Below are 23967 nucleotides of genomic sequence, written 5' to 3'. Positions count from 1 at the left end.
ATCTCTCCCCCCTTTATCAGCCGATGTGACCAGGTTATGCTCTGTGAAGTCTTCCCGCTGCAGACTTCACAGGCTGCAAGGTCACCTGCCTTCCCTTCAGTCGTGCAGAGTGGAAGCTGCCTGGCTCAGAGCCACTGGCCACCTGTAGCCGAATCATGCACATGACATACTGTACATACATTCAACAGTTGTTCACATGCAGACATGTTGTATTTATGTCCTGACATGTTAGCTCTACTCCCAGGTCTAAAATCATGGATTTACTGAGAGACAGTTTGAGGCAGAAATTGCTTAGAAAAGATGATGTAAGACTCGGATAAGTTGGATGGAAATGCAGTCACATGGGTGGTAGTGTTGGGGGGGGTTGGGGGGGCATACCAAACTGAAGCTGAGTCTGACAGATCCCTGAACTTCAAAGAATCGTCTGCAGCCTAAGAAAAGGGAACGCAGATCTTTCTCATGCATTGTTTTCTGCACAGTGGGATAGTTCAACGTGCAGTATGAAGAATACATGAGCTCTCTCAAAGAGATTATTGCATCAGGAAGCAGCTGAAAAACCACCTCCCTCTTAGGATAAATTAGAAGACCCATACACGCAATTTTAACCTTTTTGAAAATATACATGCCTCTCTGATATGCAGCAAGAATTTAAAACATAGAAAAGGACACATATATATACTTAAGATAATTTAGAAACAGTGTTGCTGCTACTTTATCCAAGGATAAAACTTATGTTTATTTTTCAACTGTATAATGCATTGCTATTTACATGCAGTGGTCACAGACAAATCCAAAAGAGCTTTATAAAAAAAGAAATTGCACCAAAAACCCAGTTTCAGTCAGGCTGAAATGTTACATTGTAAACCCATTTAGCAAATAGTTTAAGTTCAAGTACTAGACAGCTGTGGTCAACACATTTACTGGCCGACAGAGAGCCTTGGCAGCCTAGGAGTTAAGGTGCCGACCAGAGATTGTCACTTGCACGTCAGTCCCAATCTCGATTGATGGTCATTAAAAGTAGAAGAATCCATGCCACTATTGGGACAGGATTTCAGATCTTTTTTGTCTGTTTCAGAGTGTCCTTCATTAGTATCAGACATCAGCTGCTTGTCGGGGTCTCAGTCAGGTCAGTCAGTTTAGAGGGGGATCAGGTGGTTCACAGAGTGTCCATGTCTGTTAGCTGTCAAGCTAGCAGGCTATCATTTCACAGGGAGGCCACCGAGGCCGTGCTTAGCACCCAGTGGTATGCTTTAATCACTGCTCAGTCCCAATGACAGACTGTACCTAAAAATAGAAAGATGATGTGACTCCTGGTGTTGGCGTAAGTGTGTTTCTGTATGTTTGTATTTTTAACATGTCATCTCCAGGTGCTCATTTCAACAGTTCCACTCATATGCAGTTGTAAAAGTGAGAAGTGTGTTTGGGAGCAGTCCCAGATGGCGTTTTAATAGTCACATTCCACCAACCGTTGTAGAGGAGATAAGCTGCAAATGGACTGTGCTTGTAAAATGCTATTCATATGATGAAGTAAGAGTTCCTTTAAGAGGTAAACAAACAACTGTCACTGAAACATGAGAAAGGTAGAAAGGGAATGACATCATGGCATGATGTCCCCAAAGATGGCCGGGTTATACTTGCTGCCTGCAGGCATCAGTGTTTGACCAGCAGTATCACTGAAAGTTTTATGTTTGTCCCATGACTTAGCATTTAGGTATTGAGCTAATGATTACACTAGATGGAAAGGGAAGGCATCAAGGAGTATCAGCTTTCAACAGTCGGTGACTTATATCACAAAGCACTAAAGCAGATCTGAATTGCTAATATTGAATGTAGTAATTGCAGGTTTTTTACTTTTTGTATATTAGTTTGTTGTCATCATGTTGACAGGGTCATCAGCCTGGATCTGAGTTGCTAAACAGAACACCAGATGCCAAACATAATATCCTAATGTCAAATGAGATATGATATTGCAGAATTCCTAATACCTCCACTCATGAATTAAACATAAAGATGAAAGACACCATAGTGCTAATACTGAGCTTCAATTTCTTAAGAGGAATTCTCACCATCTAAGTTCTTGGCAGATTTACAGTCCAGATCAAGAGTATATTTGGCTCCATTGAGCAGCTTCTCAGAGCTCTTACTTCAGATCAAGCTGATCTCCTGGTTGCTCAGTCAGCACAACGCTGATACCTCTGTTTGCACATTAGAAAAGGATCTGACAGAACACCAGGCAGGTTTAGAGAGGGTTTGTTTAAGTGGCCTTAACAGGTGTACATATTCTTTCTCCATCTCCACATGCCTCTCTTAATGTCAAGCTCTTCCTCTTTCCTTCTGTCCTTTGTTCCCCTGTGATTTCCTCCCTTAAACTTTCAATGTAGTCCTGTTTCCAGTGTCGGTTTCCCTTCTTCAATTACTCCCCTACTCTTCACCTTCCTTCCAGTCCTTTCCTTCCTCCATTGATAGTCAAGGACAGCATAAGCAGGGAGGAGGACTTTGTGTCTCCACTATCTGGCCTTTTTCATACTTGCACAACAACACATACTTGTATCTAAACAGTTGAAGTCATCGTGCTGCTAATAACCCAAGTGATTTTGAAAAGTTGATACAACAAAAGGAACTTATTCTCCAGAGAAGACAGATATCACTTTGACCTTGTTTTGCATTGTGGTACATTTAAAGGCCTCTGTACAAGGATAACCCTCTGAGGTCTGAGGGGGCCCTCTGTGAGAAGCCCCTTGGCTCCGGCCCCGTTGGCTCAGTCTGTAATCCGTCTTTTATGATACCCCCACTACAATCCTAGTTGATCCTCCCTTACTCTCTCCCTAGTAGGTGAATGGATAGCACAGCAGTGTGAGAGTCTAAATCAAGGAGGCAATGTAGCGAATGGAAACCATGACATAGCCTACTGGTAACAGATTCAGCTAGTCATACACAATTCCTGGGCTATGTTTTGATGCAGTTATTTCAACAACATAAGCCCTATTCCAACTAAAACAACAACAACCCACTTACACCCTTTAACAGGTATTAAGTTATATTCTAATACACAATACTTTCAGCTCACGGATCAGTCAAACAAAAATAAAACGCTCTTTGTTAGTCTCTCTTCTGTTACTTCTATCTCAATGATGGATCAAAAGAAAGACTAAGTAAGTACCAGTTATAAAAAAGAAAAAAGAGGATAATTGATTTCCACTATTTACTGATCTATCTCTCCAAAGTGAGACACAAGAAAAGAAACAGAAAGGCATACTCCTCCAGTGAGAGAGGGAAAATAAGTCTATCGCTTACTTTTAGCGGCTTTTCCCAAGAGCTTTAGATTTCATAATTTTTAAATGGTGTTGCTAATATTTTGCCCATCTCCATTTACATACATGAGGGAGGCCAGTATTTTAAAACACCAGAGCTCTTACTGAAAGCAGCTGCCGGAAACCAACCAGGATTCCAAAATCCACTCTCCATATTGATATTACCATTCAAAGCTGTTTAGATAGAGCTTTCTTTAAGCGCTCTCCATTCTCAAGCTAGTATGTTGCTAGATTCACCGCTGCTATTCAAGGAGGGATTGCGAACACATTAGAAAGGGTATTACTCTTGACGTTGGAGCTTGCACAAAGGCAAGACTCTTTAAGGTAATTGAACACACTGGGCTTTTGGAATGGCATATGATTGCCTCCTTTTTGGATATACAGGTTTTTTACAGCAGGGTACATCTTATTATAATGGATTTTATAAACAGTGGATGGCTAGTCTCCACTGAAAACGGCAGGGGCAGCTTTATCTTGAAGAGGTTTCCTGTTCCAATTTTTGCTATGGACTTGATGTGTTCTCTCCAGTATGTCCAAAATTGAAAGAAATTGTTTTTCCTTCTGTTTTAACACCCATGTTGGCTCTTCTGAAATGCTGCAGTTATATCTCAGTTTCATTCTGTATTAAACCAAAGAGGATATATAAAGAAACATCAATAAATTGTACTTTTCATCAAGGATTTTCACAGGTCAATTACTGGTGCTGTGTGTCTGTTGAATTGTCCTCAGGATTATGTCTAATTGCTGCGTAGTGAACAACCCCTTCTGGGAGGTGGTGTATGGTAATTAAGCAAGCATACCTAAAATACATTATTAATATGCATATTCAATGGACTAATTATTTAAATCACCATGCATTCAGTTTGGAATATACGTGGTTAAAAGAGTTTGGATTTATATTTGTTATATGCAGTAAATAACATCAGGCTCGTGTCAGCCTGTTTGCAAAACTATTTTTTTGTATGCCCTCATTAAAATGTTTGATCAGAACCGCCGCCGTACTCCCCCCATTTCTCCATTTCTGCTCGCTCTCTCATTCTCATCATGTGTTTTTGATGTGGAATTCAAAGCGGCTGCAAATGTATTTTTTATCTGGCACACATTTGTGCTGAGCGTCCTGCACACTGCTTCTATGCAAAGTGGGTTGAAGGAGAATAGTAATGACTCTGGCCTTATGGGACTCCAAATGAGTGAAGTTCAAACGCAGCCTTTACATCACAGCGTCTGTCAATCAAACCGGGCCAAGGCCAGGTCTGCAAGCAAGCAGAGCTAGCCAAATAGTGTGTTGCTTGTGTGTGTGTTTATGTGTGCGTGTGTGTGTGTGTGTGTGTCTGAATGTTGTTAAGCCAGAGGATGGTGGGGTGGGGGGGGGGGTGTAGTTTGAGGGATGGCAGGATCAAAGCACCCAGGCTTGGTGCAGTGCAGAACAGTCTGCTCCTCTGCATACCTACCCTTTGTCAGCTCTTAACTGCCGAGATAGAGCTCTGGAAACCACATGAAAGAGATTTTAAAATAACACTGCTCAAATTAGTAAATGAAATCTGATAAGATATGTGTAAAGATGTTCGCAGAAGATCCACGTGTTAAGGATGTGTTGATGGCAACATGTGTCTCATTTTTGACACCTCTTAAACGCATTTGGAGGTTTGTGTGTTTGTTAGAGGACAACACTGCATTACTCAACTGCATCTGTAACAACAGGGCTCAATATAGAAACCAGCTACAGTGCAAGCAAGCTACTAAGCTCACCTGCTTTTCCCTGAAAGAATTCTGTTTTAATCAATAGACATATATTTTCTCCCAAGTCCTGTTGTACATAACCAGTTCAGTCTGAAGTTTGAGGTTCTGTGACAGATGATTTGAATCATCACATTTAGTGGACATTTTCTACAATCACATTCAGATGTATTCAGGGAACTGGGTATTAGCTTGGCTTGGAGAAAAGCGAAATTTAAGTAGTTTTCCGTGGAAAATATTATTCACTAGCCAATTACTCCTACTTTAATACGGGGTCTGGGCAACAGATGATCTAGCCAGTGATACAATTCAGCTCAACAAGCAGGTTCTATTAGTTTCAACAGATGTTTCATGTAATTGGATGTTTTCATGTACATTTCTATACTGTTTGTGTAAATCATGTAGATCTCAGTCAAAGAAGTTAACATAAACATTTCCATAAAGTCAGAGGTATTTGCAAACCTGTGAGTTTGTGTGTTTTGTTAGGAACAGAGCATTGGTGCAGTGAATCTTTTGCTGCCGTGAGAATAGTTAGAACTGCTCCGTAAACAAATGAGTCGGACACGCTCTATACATTTCTCAAATGTTGCCTCTTTTTGTTTATTTAGGTTTGATGGAAACTTCAATACCAACGTTTCTAAGACCATCTGCTGCGACAGACTTTCCCCCAATGTCAACAGCCGAGCGTTCAACCCTGGACGGGACCTCAACTCAGGTTTGTTAGACTGGCACACACTCACTTGTTTGAAACAAATGAAACACAGGCACGAAGATTGTGTTTAAACTTTGTTTCCATTTTGCTTTTACTGTGAGAGATGCATGAGAGATGTTGAATAATTTAACAACTATTTCCATGACAACCACTGTTTAATTAAAAATGTGTGTTATCTTTTCTATTCGTCTTATCTTCTGAAATGTTAAAGGAGAGGACATTGATCTGAGAGGGAAATAATTAGCTCTGCGTGTTTAAAGAGATGTTTTTACGGTCTGCTCTGAGCTCCCTCGCTCACACTTTCTGCTCTCCTCTCTCTCTCATGTTTTCCCTCCGCTTTGATTTTTAAATGATTTTTACAGCCTGAGATCAAACGCGCTTTGTTTGACTTTGAACTTTGCCTGCAGTTGTGTTCAGGTAGTGTATGTTTTCACTATCCTGTTGTTCAGGGACTTGTTTCTGTCCTCACTTAAACTCAAACGGTCCCTAAATTGAGGCTTTTACATGCCATTATAGTACATACATTTAACCTCAACATCTCCTGAGAAAGCGATTTGATGGTGTTCTCACTGCTACCTTATAGAATATTACCCACTATGATACCCAATGTAAAATCCACTTGTGTCTACACCACAAATGTTGGCCTGCACATGATTTTAAAGAAAATGATCAAATCGAATAAAAAGCAGGCGAAAGCCTACTTTTCTCTGCTGGTCTTTCTGTTCTGATGCCATGGCCTGGTTAGGGGTGTGCTTCCTCTGCTTCCAGAGAAGAAATATCGAGCTGTTTTACAAGCGTTTGTGTCATATCCCAGCTGCATTTTCCTGGAATATTGAACTGTGTTTCCTGTGTCTCTTAAACCTTTAGCTTCAGTCCAGCACACATTGTAAAAACACTGGCAGTTCATTCCATTTGTGATCGTTTGATCACAAAAAATAAGTATAGTTCTGTAAGGTACTCAAGTAAGGAGTTTTCAAATGCCCAAAATGTTTCTACAAAATTGATCAATTTGAAAGGATGTTGTTTATTGTGCCAAGCTGTCTGCCCCAAAAGTAATCTATTTCAGAAACACTTCCATCAGCCAAAGTCAAATAAAAATCAAGCTTCAAATACCAACACATTTGCTTTTAACTTCATTTTGTGTTTTCCTATAGCATTGTCATGCAGTGCTTGTGCTCTTATTAATGTTTCCTCTAACCAAGCTTTAACATTTGAGAAACCAAAACCTCTGTTTCTACTCAAATGCCTAAACCTAACATTTGAGTTTCAGAACTTGTTGACAACGCTTTATTGCATAGAAGGACACATTTAGTTTCACTTTAAGATTGAATTTAGAGGTAAAGAGTTATTAAACAGAATGTGCCTTGCCAGCTTGCAAATGTTATTATTACGGGTGCAATTATCCTTAAAGCACTCTTCACAATCTCGGAGGGACTGTTTCCAGTCATAACTATATTTTGAATTAAGGGTTGGATCATCAAACAGTTCCTGAACACACACGTTAGGTGTGTTGTTGACACTAGTTTATATGAAATATACTGAAGTCTTTACTCCTCAATACAACCCTGGATATTGAACTTGCCCCCTCCCTTCCCTATCTACACGATACCTTAAACATCATTTGTTCTTCTTCTGGTGAACCGCTCATATTTTTTCCAGACATACCAGTATTCTGCTCCTCTTTCTGCAAACCATTCATAATGACTGCCATTCATAACACGTCACCATCGGCTGGGTGTTATTTTCCTTGCAAGCCAGTCACGGCGAGTTCAAGTTACCCCTCTCCTCTCCCTGTCCCTCACACTCAGCCCTCCTTGACCCCCACGTTCCCAGCGTATTCATTCTCTCCCATTTGTCTCAGCCCAGTCTAAACAAGCAGCTAGAGAGGAGAAAAAGGGAGGGAGAGATAATTGAGAGGGAGAGAATGATGAATGAAGGGGAAGAAAGAAAAGTCGAGAGCTGATTGATATAGAGTAATTTTATCAAGACTGTATTTTTTCATCTTTCATTTTACTTTTTTAAGGGGGGAGGGTGGATGTGGGAGGCATCAATAGTGATACCAGCAGGTTGGAGTGAAAAGCCAAGTAGATGAGAGGTGACAGTCGGTGGAGTGCTGTGTGATTATAGGACTAGTTTGTTTCATCTTTTTTCGTCCATCCATTTTCTTCCTTTTTGCAGCCTTCATCCTATCAAGTGCAATTTCATTCATTTTCCTGGCTTAGACATGTTGTGTCAACTTATAGTTATGCTTCCCAAAAGGCGTGTTTACTTTCATGAAGTAAACTGTATGTATGTGTGCACACTTACACATACATATCTTTTTTCGAAAAAACTCAGTTTTGTCACATTGAGCTGTATCACAATGCCAAGATATTTGGTTTTGTGAGTGTCAAGATAGGAAACAAACTGAAACTGGAACAGAGCTCCAGAAATATGTGAAAAATTGCAAATGCTTTGTCATTTTTGTTCTCAAATTCATGGCCCCCAATCTTAATAATTTTGGTAAGCCAAGACTTTTCCATCGAATTTCTCCGGTTTAAGTTTTCCCTTATCCAGTGAAATATCTCCACATCTAACTGATGATTTTGCAGATATCTATAGTTTCCCAGATGATATATCATTCACACTTTGGCTTTTTCCCATAGTGGCAGCATGAGGTTCATGCTTCTATTGAGTGGATTATCTACAACTATTGGATAGATTGCCAGGACAATCATGTTTCCATCTCCGTCCGAATTATGACACTTTGGTTTATGACGAATAACCTGCAAAACTATTGACATTCCCATTATCATGAGTAGTTCTGTGTTTTTGGCAAGTCAGAAAACCATGAACATCCCGAGCTCCAAACACCTTTGCGCCACAGTATAACCTTACAGAGCTTCTAGCATGGCTGTGGACTCTTAAGTCTTGTTTACCCAGTCATACATAGAGAAAAACTGAATAACAAGAAACTATGTTGGAATGTTAGCTTATTTACTTTTACACTTGGGTGACACTTAGAGGGAATTCTTCAGATGTTTTTGCAATATCTAGACATTCACTACTAGCACAAAAGTTGTACATATGGTGTGTTAATGTATAGAATAGAGATCCAGATATCATTAAGGCTGTAGGAAATGGGTGTCATCTGGGTCCTATTTCTTGGCTTGTCCATGTGTTTCTGAGAAGTTCTAAACATTGGTGGCAGAGTGGAGCACTGTAGCCTGACAGGTGTATACAGAGTCCTTCTTCCACTGTCAACACAACTGAGTGTTTCCTGTTTATATGAGGCTTTAGAGATGGATGGAGTGACAGGGCAGGGATGATGGGCCACCAGATGGAGGTGTGCAAAAACCTGCTATGTCTCAAAAGAGTAGTTGTTTGCCAGGGACTTAGGCTACAGCAAGTTCCGCAGTAGTACTGCAATGTATCTATTTGTTTATATATTCAATTTGTCTGGGATTTAAATGTTTGTTGAATATTTGACATGTGATTTTTCCACCCCTCCCTTTGAAAAAAAAAAGTATTTGGCTGTAATATTGCTGTAGGGATGTAAAAGGTCAGACAGTTTCTCGTTAGCAGGTGATTAATTCAATATGATAACAAGCCAAGAACCACATGAGAATATTTAGCTGCAGCTGCTATGCATAAATGGAGGTTAGTCTGGCATAGACCATAAACTCAATTAGCAAAAATATTTTAAATCAAACCCATCTGTGGAAACCTCCAACCAAATAATAACACATAGTTCAACTACTAAATATAGTAGTTGAATGTGTACAGCTGCACATGACCTCCACAAACCACAGTGAATATGTATTAGTAGTAACAAATTAAATATTGCATTACCTGTCTAAATCCCACCAAATGTTATATTGGATTGGAAACTAAATGTTTAATTCCAACCAAAACCTAGTAGTGGCACTTGTGTGGCTATAGGGATTCAAGACAATATGTTATATCCCTATATCAAGACATCAATTTGGTTTGAATCCTGAGAAGATATATATATATTTGAAAGATTAGTTAATTTAGCATACTTGCATACTTTAAACTTCAAGCATACTTGCTATGCTAAGATAATTGGATTTGCCATGGTTGATTTATGTTTTTAAGAAAGAAATTGATTCAACAGTTGCATTATTGTTTTGTGATACCAAAATAAAGCCTACTCTGGTGGCTACACTCTGTTTGCTCCCTCTCTGTTTTCCCCAAAGGTTTATATTCTAACTCCACGCTCCCCCTCCCCCGATCCCTTTGTGAAAGGCCGTTTTGTGTTGCAGTGAGCGGAAAGGAAGTTGCTGGCTTTGTGATGGGATCTCTGTGAAGAAACTGTTGACTCTGTGACCCAGTAAAAAGACAAATCTGTGTGTTGGTGTTGAGCAAATAATCAGGCTCAGTGTCTCTGCAGAGGTCGTAGTTAAGGCTGTTATTTCAGCTCGGCCTGCACTCACAGTCATGACACAGATCCAGTTCCGGTATCCAAATGAAAGACGTGTACTGTATACTTCCTATTAGTTAAAGAGTTATTTTTCTTTCTTGAGTTAATATATCCTACCAGACTTGTGGATTGGGAAATATATTTACATGTGTAAACTGTATGTCTGGTCACAAAGGGGTGTTTTGTCATGCCTGAATAGACAGGTTTGAATAGAGCTCAATTAGGTGTGAACAGCTCAATAATAGAAAACAATGCACAACTGTTCGTCAGAGGGAGCGTAGACAAGTTACATACATTGTGTGTACTTCAGTTGAAAGCATGCTTGTTCAGGATGAGCCAGGCTAGCAGAGAATCAATCACTGCACAATGCATGAGGTATAGATTCCTGTCAGACTTGATCCAGCTCTGAGTTCATGCAAAGGCAGGCAACAATAACCTCACACAGTTTTGGAGCCACTAGTTGTAACTGCTCTCCACTGATTGTAAACTGTCAGGGCATGATGGGATTCCTTGCTACTAGCTGATGTTAGATGTTAGTACTGATTTGTTTAGTTATTGGATCAACAACTTGTTTGTATGGTTGGTTAGCTTTTACAGTACAGCAGCAGTTTTGGGAGAATAAACACAAACAATCCTAAGGTCAAATTAATTTTGCCATTCTTTCTATCAGAACACCCTTCCAACATTCAATATAATACAAGGATTTTAACCACATATGTCGGAAATTATGTCCTGTAATTCGCATATCACAATCTTGTATGGTATTCCGTACGTTTTCTTTTCAAAATTGTATTGTGTGGGCTTTGCATGTGTGACAATTAAAAAAAGAAATCCATTATTTCCTTTCCATTTACAAGTCAAGTATATTTGTAAAACCCACTCTTGCATACAATATTTAAAAGGACTTCACTGATCCAAAACACCACATTCAGCCTAAGATATCAGAGTGGTTTGTCTTACCCACTCTTTTAACAGGAATCCCAGTTAACACCTGACTTCAAAAGTACATTATAAAAAGATAGATGGACAGATAAATAATTTCTTGTCCTCTGTTAGATAAAATCGATTTTTGCATGCTTTATACACATAAGAACAGTAATGGCAGTGGTCTTAACGCTCTTACTGTAGTGTGTTTCATTGAAAGGGATCTATATTCTATTTGACCTTCTTTCCTTGCGCCCTACCTTTCGCTCCCTGTTTTCCTTTCTCTATCTTTCTCCCCTGTGTTTCTTTCTCCTTCCCCTTTATTCTTCACTTAAATAACATGTTTTCTGTTCCCTCTCTCTCTCTACAGTGTTAGCAGACAATCTGAAGTCCAACCCGGGGATAAAGTGGCAGTACTTCAGCTCAGAGGAGGGTATCTTCACAGTCTTCCCTGCCCACAAGTTCCAGTGCAAGGGAACTTACGAGCACCGCAGCAGGTATAAACCATCTTCATTTTATTGCCAAGCTCAAAGTTACTGCCAAACACAAATACGTTGTCAACAAATATCACTCTCTTGGCAAAGTAACAGTCTGGCTTATGTAAAACAAAGAAACATGAACTTGTTCCTGCCCCCCCCCCCCCCCCCCCCCCCCCCCCCCTCTCGTCTCTGTCAGTTGCTGTGTGGTGGCCCAGAGGGCATGTCGGTTGCGTGCCGCCCTCTCACACCCTGACCACACATGCCCCTAGCAGGAATGTGGCTCTGTACCACTAAAGCTTATTGGAATTTCACAGCTTCAGTGTTGTGGCTTTTTTGGTTGCCACGGCTGAAAGACGTGTCGTTCTCTCTTCTTTTATTTCTGTATTCTTTTGTCTCTCTCCTACTTTATTTTTATTTATTTTTTTGCACTGCCTCTCGCTTTTGTTTAGCTTTTTGACATCATGTTTTTTCGGATTTCTCTTTCTCTGGCCGTTCGAGTCAGTGAGCTGGCATGCAGCCATGAGAGAAATGACGTTACTTGGCTTGCTTGAAGAGTGAATGAGGCTTTGTGAGCACATCACTCCCCTTCTCCACCCTGTGTTAGTGTCACCTTGTCCAGCAGACCACACACACAGGCGCTGACCACCCAGCCCCCTCCAAGCTGATAACATACGTACTTTAACATGTACACCAAATATTGAAAATATAACTCTAAATAATTAAAAAAGTTTGATACCAACTGCACGCTGACAGTGAGCGCATATTGTATCTTTTTGCACTCAGGGTCAATGATAATGTCGTGCTTTTAATTTGCAGGAGCTGTTAAGTAGTATGTTTATTGTTTTGCCTGACTTTTTATGTCGCTGTGATCCAAAAAGGCTCGGAAAAGGCTGTGGAAATTGTATTTTTTAATTGAAAAACACTAAGCATTTACAGAATTGTTAAAGCTTTAAAGTTATACAGCTGTAGCAAGTCGTTCAAACATGTTTTCTTCTTTTAAATAATTCAAACAGTGAAGGGAAGCGGATTTCTTCTGAAAACTGTATAGTGCGGACTGGACAAGAAAATAAAACTGACATGATGATGAAAGTTTTTCAAGAGGAAGACCTTTTTATCGATGTACAAATGCTGTAACAGTATGTCTTCATTGCCTTGGATTTGTTAACTGTGTAGTCAATGTTTTTGTATTGTTGTGTATCTCCGCAGGCCTGTGTATGTGTCTGCGGTGCGTCCCCAGTCTAAACACATCGTGGTGATGGTGGACCACGGAGCGTCTGTAACTGACACCCAGCTTCAGATTGCCAGGGACTCGGCACTGGTCATCCTCAATGCCGTCGATGAACATGACAAGGTTAGAGAAGGGGAATAAATCTCTCTTACCTTGCTTTATTAGGAAGAATGCATTGTGTTTAGAGAAGCACATATACCTAAACATTTAAATGCAGATCATTTGGCTACCGCTGATAACCTACTAAATGATAAACCATAAGAAATAATAAAAGAGAATCAAAGTACATTGACTGTAATGGACACCACCTGACTGTGGCTTCTGTTATTTTATGATTGAGAGACCCATAGAAAATGACATATTGTGCTTTGAAATGCTTCACAACTCTATACTGATACTCTTATTAACATTTTCTTCATTTGACATCTTTCCAGATCTCCATTTTGTCAGTGGCAGAGACAGTTCGCACCTGCGCCCTGGACCAGTGCTATAAGAGTCTGCTCTCTCCGGCCACCAGCGAGACCAAGAGGAAGATGAGCACCTTCATCTCCAACATCAAGGCGTCTGATGCAGCCACACAGCACGCTGCGGGCTTCCAGAAGGCCTTCCAGCTGCTCCGAAACACCAGCAGTCTCTGCAAACACAGCTCCAGTAAGAAACGCTGCAAATTAGGAATATGTGTGTCTGTGCTGCTCAGAGGTCAATTCCAGCTCCGGTGCTCTCGCTATTTAAAACGTAATCAACTCTCGTCATGTTATCTAATATCAATTGACGTGTGTTGTGTTTCTGCTTTCAGCCACAGACATGGTGATCGTCTACCTGTCGTCCGGTATCACGTCTCGAGATTCGTCAGAGCAGGAGAAGAGAGCGACGCTCAGTGTGGTCAGAGAGGAGAACCGACACCTCAACAACTCGGTCATGATCCTCACATACGCTCTCATGAACGGTAGGTCACTTATATTTAAGGCTGATCAATGTTTTTCACAGTGGTTTTTAATAGATTATCCCCTTGATTTTGTCTTCCTGCTATAAAATAAACAATTCTGCGTCAAGGTGAACCTGAGTATTTTGCTGCAAACGGATCTTTTAAATCAACAAAATGTCTTTTCAAATTTGTATCCAATTTCAATATTTGTATTATTTTAAGATTTACTTACACAAACGATAAGAGCAGAGTTTGTCTTACAATTTTCAATCTTTTTTTATTAAAACCAGATATTTTGACATTATTTGAACATGCAATATCGTAATGTAAAATAAACCTAATGCAGTACACTGTTGCGTTCTCTCATATGTCACTTAGTTGTTTGTTAATGTTTTACTTTTGCCTTGGTTGTTTAGAACAGCAGCCAGCTCTAAAATCATATAATTATAGATACATCAAAGAACAGTCAGTTCTAGCCCTACTCACACATTCTCTCCTTCTTTTTTTTGCTTTGCTTGGATCTGTCTCCTGTGCATTTTCTCTATATTCTTTGGCACAATGTGTTCATGAGACAGGAGGTAAGAGAGGTGCTCAGAAACCTCAAAGGCTTTTTTCCCCATGTGTGTTGATGCGGTGTGTATGCTTTCTTTTCCTCTTTTATTGTCCTTGTCTATCCATCTGCCTCCTCTAATTCCCTCCTCCCTCTGCAAAAAACACACACACATACACTCACATCCACTGCGCTTGCATTAGTCCACCATTAACACAAATCATTTTTGCATCTGAGAATGGAAATGAGGTACATCTAAGCGAGGAGAGAGTGAGACTTCAAAGGGCACGCTGCTCACTCTGTGTGTGTGTCTGACAGAGGACCCTGGCTGTTTAAAGAGCCCCATGATGAAAAGGATGCAGAAATCTACCGTCCTCTGAGTTTATTAACATTGCATATCCAAAAAAACATTTGTTTTGTTCCTGACGCTGCTGCACACAGCTGAATGACCCACTGTGAGTGTGTGTGTCTTATTCCCTACATCCTCTGCCAAATGTGAAGTGCTGATTGTTGAAGGAGATCAGCAGTCCCTTTGCAGTATAAAGCACAGTTGTGTGTGTGTGTGTGTGTGTGTGTCCAGTTTGTGTCCTCACCAAAACGGTGTATGCTAGGCTGAGCAACCTGCTGAATAGTCTGTCAGATAGCATTCAATTACGTTATGACGGACTAAATTAACTTTGAAATCATATTTAATCGAGACATTTAGAAAATCGTTTTTTTGTTGTTTTCATTTGATTGCAGTCCCTGTTTTTTGCATTATGGACTAATTTGTATTCATATTTTAATATACATATTATAAGAACTTAGATATTATTACACATATGCTGGTCGTAACTCTCCAACTGCTGTTTTTGCTTTCGTGCCTCTTGGCTAGGTAGATGGGTAGTTATACCATTACAGCGCATGCTGATTGAGTAAGTGGGTGATGAAGGACTGATTTACTCCCATAGTGATGTTTTAAGGAGTGCTGTGGAAAGATGAAACACAGACGGCCTGTTCAAGGTTCAGTGATCAACATAACTGTGTTTGCTTAGAATAAATGTATACAAAGATACAATAGTATCTTTCAATGTGAGATTAATCTACAAAATCAAACATTTTATTTACATAAGGATCATTATACCTATCCTATAATAAAGATTGGGAACCTGTGCTGTCAGCAAACGTTCTCCTCTCTGGTGGTTTGACATTGCCACCCATGACGACATTGACTCCCGTCAGTCGCCAAGCGTGAAGATCAGCAGAGCCTCGGCATTAAGGAGGGTTTCTGCTGTAATCCAGTCAATGATTGGATACTGGCAGACACTCAGGGCTCTGTCCTTCCCAATAGGTTGTGGGATGCCAAATGTTCCAGGTGACAGCTGAAGGGGCCTGCTATGGTTATCCATTGTCCTCTAAATGACCTTATGAGGAATGGAAATGTAGAGTTTAAAGAGTGCATTAACGACTCAGCTGCATATTTTCTTTAGAGCGATGAGGGATTTGCTCATGTCATGATCTCTGAGCTTCACAGGCGACAATTGTTGTTTGGCAGATGCCTAGGATTGAAGGAACAAAGCTATAGAGATCATGACGCAGGTTTACAAGTTGGAGCCTGCATGTATGAAATATTTCTGTTGCTGATGCCAAATATGTTTGGGAAATCCATGTGGCAATGTATTGTATGAGCTTTGATTATAAGATCATGTTCAGTGAAAGCCTTTTGCTGCCTGACCATGTGAACTGCATGAGGTTAATTTTCTGAATACACCTTGTTTCAATGATTCTTGATTGTATCTGCCCTTGTTAATGGCAGGGGTGTGATTTCTTTATTCAGCTCCTTGAACGTTTTGTTATTTACAGCTTCAGGGGAAAGAGAACAGTGGGTTGCCTTTGTTTGGTTGGAATTGAAGTCATACGCTCTTTAGTGACAAGCTGTTTACTCTTTTTACCTCTTTTCAACCACTCCCTCCTCTTTTCATTTGCACAGTTGCCCTATTCAATTGGCCTGCAGCCATGCCGTCAGTTACTGATTTGTTCCTAATATCCCTGCTTGATTCAATTAAAACAAATTCGACTCGCCCTCCCTATCCTAAACTCAATCTCTCTCTCTCTCCCTCCTCCATCAGAGGGAGTAACAGGCCTGAAGGAGCTGGCCTTCCTGAGGGATCTTGCAGAGCAGAATTCTGGGAAATATGGCGTCGACCGAGGGTCAGGTCGAGACCGCTCATCTGGGATGTCCTCGTCCGGATCGGCCTCCATGATACCGGTGTCGAAGGGAAGCATGATGGTGCTAAATCAGCTGAGCAACCTGGAGACGACAGTGGGCCGCTTCTACATCAACCTGCCCAATCGCATGATCGACCTGGTCCGATTCAGCCTGCCCTACTCGGACCCCATGGGAGACGGTGAGTGGTGCTCATCCTGAAGTTAAGATCGGTTAGAAAACATTAAATCAAAAGTTCCTACTTCAGATTAGTTGCAATTACAAACAGTTTGAATGTAGGAGTCAGGAAATACAGCCAGGCTAGCTGTTACCCCCTGCTTCCAGTCTTTATGCTAAGTTAAGCTAATTGCCTGCTGGATCAAGGCTCATATTTTTTGTGCAGATATGAGAGTTGTATAGATCTTCTCATCAAAGTGAAGAAGTTCATTTTCCAACTTATTGAACTCTTTCTCTGATACAGACAAAAAAGAGACTTTCCTAAACGTATCTGAGGTGTTTTATGAACGTTACTTATATTGTTATTCTTCTTTCTCCAGGGTTTATTATGACCGTGAGCCGGCCGTGTTATTTCGGTAACCTGCTCCTGGGCGTGGTCGGGGTGGACGTGAACCTGGCCTACATCCTGGAGGACGTCACATACTACCAGGACTCACTGGCTTCATACACGTTTCTCATTGACAACAAAGGTCAGTAACATAGATACAGGAAATAATCAATTTAATACAGGAATACTTTCTAACTTCAGCCACATGAAGAGCAGTGTAACCCAAATATGGCTTTAAATCTTGATAATCTGTTCTCTAAATAAAGTTGTTCAAGTCTTATGGGAACTAAAGCAAACAAGACATTCACATAGCATGTTGCCAGTAACAACAGAAGCAGGAAAGTTCTTCCTACAACATGTGTGACAGACTCCATTGCCTATTCAAGGTATCAATCTTTGTTAGCCTTAAATTAACAGTCCAAATGTTTGGAAGAGAGTGTATTATGGTGTTTAGTCTCGCATACAAGTGGAATTACATTTGATTTAGTCTCTTTCAAGTTCCTCCACAGCCATTATCTGTAATTGACATCTTCTTGGTAGCACTGGCACTTCTTTGGCAATCTGTTCTCTGTTCAGTTCATGCCTCGGTGCGTTGCCACGGCGCAGGGCGGTAGTGCTCATGTCCGGTCTCAGTTTGTTTTGGCCTCAGCTGAGGGGGTCTTGGATGATCCGCTGGTGCTGGACAGCTGGCAGGTTGTGCTCAGTAGGCCTGGAGGGCAGGGACGTTAATGGACAGGGTTTTGCTAGATAGCACTATAGCTACATATTGATTCCCCTTAAGTATACTACAAATACAAATATTACTTGGGATAATGTCCCCTCTTTTAGATTTTTGCACATCCAGCCAGCAGAAAAGGAAGGTATTTTTAACTTCGAATCAATAACCAGACGTATTATGTGTATGTTATTTGTTTAAAAGAGGGAGTAGTGAATGACAGGGGGAAGACCTGTAGAGGAAATACTTATGAGGGAGGTGAGGAACGTGGAGCAAATCATAAAACATGGGCAAACTACCAAGTGTTTACTCACCTGAATGGTAATTATTTAGCGTCATCATTTTCTCACTATTAAGCATAATTATTGCAAGTGGAATTTTTGCAGCTGTGTGCGTTTTGCTCCTCTGCTACACTATTCAATGAGTCTCTTTTTTCCCTCTTAAATGTTTGTTATTTTAATAAATATGCCATTCAATTATAGCTTATTACAGAAACGGTGCTTATTAATGCAGCAACACTGAAAACATTGACGACTGAGTCCCATGTAATGTTATTAGCTGGCATCAAACCGTCTGCTGGCAATTAGCCTGTAGGTAAATACAATTAGGCAAATACACGGCTGACAAGAGGTTTCCGGACCTGGAAATAAAAATAGCATAGGAGTGAATTGGAAATATTTTTGCATGGGAGGCATTTATCCTTTTCAATGTATAGATCTCTCTATGACTTATATACATACTCTGGCCCTTGTGCTGTAGTTTGCAGTATGAGGACAGAGATGCCTTTTTTAATACAGCAAATGAAACACGACACAAAGCAACACACACGACACAAAGCAACACACTCCCTCTTTCACAGTGTATTAGGATGGTCTTAAAAACAACAGCACATGATTTAGTTTGTTTACTTCGCTCAGAGTGCATCAGCAATCCAGTACCTTGAGGGCTTTTTGGCTCTCCTAAAATGATGCTGCTTATTACAGCACTACACTCCACCAAACAAAAAAACAAGCGAACAAGAGAGTAATTCTTCACTCCGAAATAGTAGACCGGCATATGTTCTATTGACTTTAAATGTACTATCTTTCCTTGATGTCAAGGTTTTGATCAACCGTTTTTCTAAAAAGGCAACTCTATAATATGACTGGACTTTGACAAACAAGTAGTTATACCAAAGCGGCCAGAATTGGTCAATTGGATTTTAGGTGACATTTAGGGTTTGAAGCAATAATCTAGTTGGTAGTTACTCTTTATCATGATTGTATTTGTCGCATCAACAAGGATTTCACCGTGTATAAAGAGACTATGACTTAATTTGTAAGGATTGCATGCTTGATTGTGGTGTATGAATGCCTTGTTTGACAGTGACCAAAGAAAACACTGCTGCTCTGTTTGAATGTTATATACATAAATTGTCCGTTTTAGGATGTTGTGTTATTTTCCAGTATATATAAACACAAATGAATGATGTTATGAATTGCTTTGTGATTTTCCAGGTTACACCCTGATGCATCCATCACTCACACGGCCCTACCTGATGACAGAGCCTCCCCTGCACACGGACATTTCCCACTACGAGAATATCCCAGCATTCCCTGTTGTGCGGCAGAACATCCTCAGGTAAGAGACGTTACCTTCAAAAGACAGAAATTCACCCATTGATAAATACATACATATCGTATGTTTTGGTGCTTAATACTGTATGTTTCTTGCAGCCTCCCTTTGGGCAGTCAGGTCATTTCTGTCCCAGTCAACTCCTCTCTGTCCTGGCACCACAACCGACTCCGGGACAACAGCAAGGACGCATACAACGTCAGCTACGCCTGGAAACTGGTAGGTGTTTGTATAAACCTTGTAGAGACTCAACACTCGTGTTCACTGGTGACATCAACATTCACAGTTTAATCCTTAATGCTATGTGAAATAAAAAGCAATTAGAAGTAGCACATGTTTTTTCAAAGTTCCCAACCAAAGCTACAAAGACTGTTAAAACAAAAGATGCTTATGAGGAGATTTATGCCTCCAGTCTTTCTGTCTCCAGCAAAACTCCGCCACCTAAAATTGTAATAAAAACCAAGTTCTCCCACACCCAAAAACCCTTAAATGTGCTTGATCCTGGCCCAAAGGTGTCATGTTTTGGAACAAATGACAACAATACCATAATGCCAAGTATTTTTACATTTAGAAATGTGGCATTAGCAAAAATATCACTCTTGATTAAGGTATTTCCCTTTGAACCTATGTTGTGTTTTCTTTCATACAGTCAGTTAAGCCACGTCACATTTTGCCATGAGTTTGGCAGCTTTGTCTGTTTTTTTAAATCACGTTTAAAGAGCCAACAATATGTCGACATTGGCCACAAATGAAAAATCCAGACGACAAAAAACTGTCTAGGGAAATCCTTTTATAGCATACCACGTCTCTGTGCTTGTGACCAGAATTTAGACAAAATGTCTTAAAACTAGCAGCCAAGGTCATTTTCTCCTCTCTCCAGTTATTAGAAGCTTCTGTTTTTTTCCTAATGTCAACTAATTTAATGAAACTACCAAAACCAACAACTTTCTCATCCTGCTAATAAGTATTTGCGGCCAGCACTTGGTTGACCAAAAACAGTTTAATAAACCTTCAACATTATTGCACTGGATGACTACATGAACATGGGCACCGTAGTTTTTCAGGTCAATCCCACATGCACTGTCCTGCTTCCAGAAATACACACACCTATTGGTTATAAAACCAGGGTTGAAAAAGGTCAAACAATTGACAAATGCACTATTCACCACTGTTGGAAAAGTGTTTGCTAAAACCACAGTGCCCAGCTGCTTGTATTGTATTAACAAGTCTAAAAATGAAAGTATGTAAATAATATCATCAGCCTTAATCCTCCACTGTCTTCTGTCTTCTAGGTTCAGGACACGTCGTTCATCCTGTGCATCGTGTACGTGCAGCCGGAGATCCCAGTGAAACATCTGAAGAACCTGAACACAGCGCCCAGCTCCAAGCTGCTGTATCATCGCTTAGACCTGCTGGCTCAGCCCAGCTCCTGCCTGCACTTCAAACAGCTCGCCACAGTTGGTGAGGAGAAAGACACTCATTTATTATAACTTGGGAGTGAAAAATAAGTCTTCAAACTTTATTTTTATCCATAGTCAGCTCTTAGACATTTATAACCATCTCTGACTGTCTCTTTTTGCCCTTTTCTTTCTCTTTCACAGAGTCTCCCACGGTGATGTTGGCAGCTGGAAGTTTCTCCTCTCCGTACGAGCACCTCAGTCAGCCGGAAACAAAGCGCATGGTGGAGCACTACACCGCCTACCTGAGTGATAACACCAGGCTCATAGCCAACCCAGGCCTCAAGGTACTTTATGATATAGACATAGATATATCTCCAGGCTAAGACCAGCCAGTGGGCACACATGGGGTTAATGTTGTTTACCTCACAAACACCTGGCACACGTCCAGCCCTGCGGTCAGGCTTCAGGCATGTACACGCACATTCATATTCTGCATCAAGGATGTACAAACACAATTAATGAGTCCCATGATAGTTAGTGTTACGTTTTAAATGCAACTTTCTTTCAACATTTGGCAAGCAACTTTTCAGGCAGCTTACATTATACCTAAAATGCACACATTTATAATGAAGCTCTGCACCTTTAAGAAGGAGGAAAAGCCCCCACGTGGTTTTGGCAGTGTGTGTGCATTCCTATCCTGGGGGGAGTTAGGGGGTAAAAGTTTGAACTGTAAGCCCCAGTCCCAGCTCTGTTTCCCAGGCTAGTCTTAAAGGCCCCCTCCAGTGACCTCATCACCCCTTTCAAACTAAGAAGCCTCTCTGAAAATGGCACTGGGATGTGAATTGTCTGTGTGCTAGCAGGGTTTTAGGGCCAATAGAGTCCTATTTATTCCTAAATACTGGTGTTCTATGCCTTGACTATTGGGATTTTTTAAATATTAAAATGACAAATGACTATCTTAAACGGGAATACAATAGAATCATTTCATGTTTAGGGGTGTTCGAACGGGGAGAACCTTTCACTTTCTTTCCCATTTTGTTAAATGGTAAATTGGAGGCAAACTTTAAGCCAATTTAATTTCAAGGCAAACCCCTGATTAAGACTAAAAGCTTTTTTGTCTCAACTTTTTCTCTTCTTCGTGTTTACACCCTCCTTTTTTTCTCTCTTTTTCCTCCCCTCACTGTCCCTCTTCTCTCTCTGTTTCTCCCTCCATCCCTTCATCCTTCTGCAGTCCTCTGTCAGGAACGAGGTTATGGCGACCAGTCACGTCACGGATGAGTGGATGACACTAATGGAAATGAGTAGCCTCAACTGCTACATTGTGCGCCGTTACATAGCAACGCCCAGTGGGGTGCTCCGGATTTACCCAGGATCACTGATGGACAAAGCCTTCGACCCGACCCGCAGACAATGGTGAGGCTTACTTTGGTGTGTGTGTGTGTGTGTGTGTGTGTGTGTGTGTGTGTGTGTGTGTGTGTGTGTGTGTGTGTGTGTGGGTGTGGTGTGTGATGTGTGTGTGTGTGTGTGTGATGTGTGTGTGTGTGTGTGTGTGTGTGTGTGTGTGTGTGGTGTGTGTGTGTGTGTGTGTGTGTGTGATGTGTGTGTGTGTGTGTGTGTGTGTGTGTGTGTGTGTGTGTGTGTGTGTGTGTGTGTGTGTGTGTGTGTGTGTGTGTGTGTGTGTGTGTGTGTGTGTGTGTGTGTGTGTGTGTTGTGTGTGTTGTGTGTGTGTGTGTGTGTGTGTGTGTGTGTGTGTGTGTGTGTGTGTGTGTGTGTGTGTGTGTGTGTCATTGATCTTAGTTTTAACTTAACAAACACTTAAGTCATGTATATTTTGGTAAAGGTTAGGTTGTTAGTCGGATTATCAGCACAATCAATAGTATACTTTTTCTCAAATAAAAAAAATGTAAGAGTAAATATTATCATTTATAAATAGTGACAGTTGTTTGTATACAGGGAAGACCCAAAAAATGCAGCACCAATTATTTGCATTTCACACAAAAAAGTTCCATTCAACTTTTGTCAGCTTTGTGAGTTAACCCTCTTCCTGTGTGATGTGTAGGTACCAGCATGCTGTGGCTAACCCTGGCCTCGTCACCTTCACAGGACCCTACCTGGATGTGGGGGGGGCGGGCTACGTTGTCACTATCAGTCACACCATCCATGCCTCCAGGTAAGAAGATTGAGATAGTGTATTTTTAGCCATCTCAAAAAAGTAAATATGCTTTCTTACTGTAGTTACTGCACCAGAAGATTCAAGTCCTACAGGACAGGTATTTTCCTGGACAAGTATCTGGTTAAAAAAGTACTCATTCAAAGTGAGTTGAAAGTGTTTTGCTGCTGCAAGCTAACTTGACTTATGTGAGGTAATGCTGGCAAACTTTAGATAGAAGTTTCTGTGTTACATTTCATTGCGGAGTCAGTTCACCGACTTTACAACTCTTCTCTATTTATCCGACTGTTATGTACACTATTTTAGCAAGTCAGTTGTTCACATTTCAGCGACTTTGTATCATAAAAGGAAACAAAAAGGAAGTAAGCACACCATCCTCACCAGGAAAAAAGAACATTGTGGGAATTGAAGGAACACTGTATCTGCCATTATCCTGAAATGGTACAGTTTTGTTTCACTCTCACAGCTCCGATAGTGTCATTTTTGGCCACAGCAGGCAGTTTATTTCAGCGAAAAGGCTCTGAAAACCCACTGTGCATAGCAGCAGACAGTTAGAGACTAGTTGTTGTTTTTTAAACAGAGCTATAAGGCCAAGTTGCCTTGGTCTTAAACAACTTTAGAAAGGTAGGAATATGTCACTGTCCCTAAAGCAAATGCTCTGTTTCCATCACAGTTGTCTTTAAGTATATGCTCTACCAACGTGCCCACAAGTAAAGAGTATTACTCTGTGCTTCAGCTACTTTTTTTATAGCAGTCATAGCAGAAGGTTTTAAACACAGCCTCTTTGAGTTGGAGGCTTTAAAAAGCCTTTAACTGCAGCTGAGATTGAAGTATTTATGTTTCTAGTTCTGTGAGTTTAAGATAAAGCTTAGGACGGGAACACACCGCTAACAGCAGCACAATAGGAACTGTTTACCACGGCCACTGCAATAAACACACAAACATTCAGTATCAGTGTGTGTGATAAGTCAGGATTAGTGTGTGGATGGCCGGCTCACTGAGCATAACACTACGCAGTCTGTAGTCTGC

General features: G+C 40.8%; 1 protein-coding gene across 1 annotated transcript in view; it reads left to right on the top strand.

Annotated features, from left to right (window-relative positions):
* cachd1 (cache domain containing 1) overlaps window positions 1-23967 on the top strand; it is an 83819-nt gene that overhangs the window by 45401 nt on the left and 14451 nt on the right. Inside the window, exons 4-16 of the mRNA XM_034147505.1 lie at window positions 5657-5763; window positions 11478-11604; window positions 12793-12937; window positions 13249-13465; window positions 13611-13760; window positions 16398-16676; window positions 17032-17181; window positions 19251-19374; window positions 19470-19587; window positions 20661-20829; window positions 20970-21112; window positions 22000-22181; window positions 22828-22938. Of these exons, the coding sequence (XP_034003396.1) occupies window positions 5657-5763; window positions 11478-11604; window positions 12793-12937; window positions 13249-13465; window positions 13611-13760; window positions 16398-16676; window positions 17032-17181; window positions 19251-19374; window positions 19470-19587; window positions 20661-20829; window positions 20970-21112; window positions 22000-22181; window positions 22828-22938 (2022 nt within the window). The remainder of the gene's footprint in view (window positions 1-5656; window positions 5764-11477; window positions 11605-12792; window positions 12938-13248; window positions 13466-13610; window positions 13761-16397; window positions 16677-17031; window positions 17182-19250; window positions 19375-19469; window positions 19588-20660; window positions 20830-20969; window positions 21113-21999; window positions 22182-22827; window positions 22939-23967) is intronic.

This window comes from Trematomus bernacchii, unplaced genomic scaffold, assembly GCF_902827165.1.
Source record: "Trematomus bernacchii unplaced genomic scaffold, fTreBer1.1, whole genome shotgun sequence".
In the NCBI taxonomy this organism is placed as follows: domain Eukaryota; kingdom Metazoa; phylum Chordata; class Actinopteri; order Perciformes; family Nototheniidae; genus Trematomus; species Trematomus bernacchii.
This window is presented reverse-complemented; position numbering and strand designations above follow the sequence as displayed.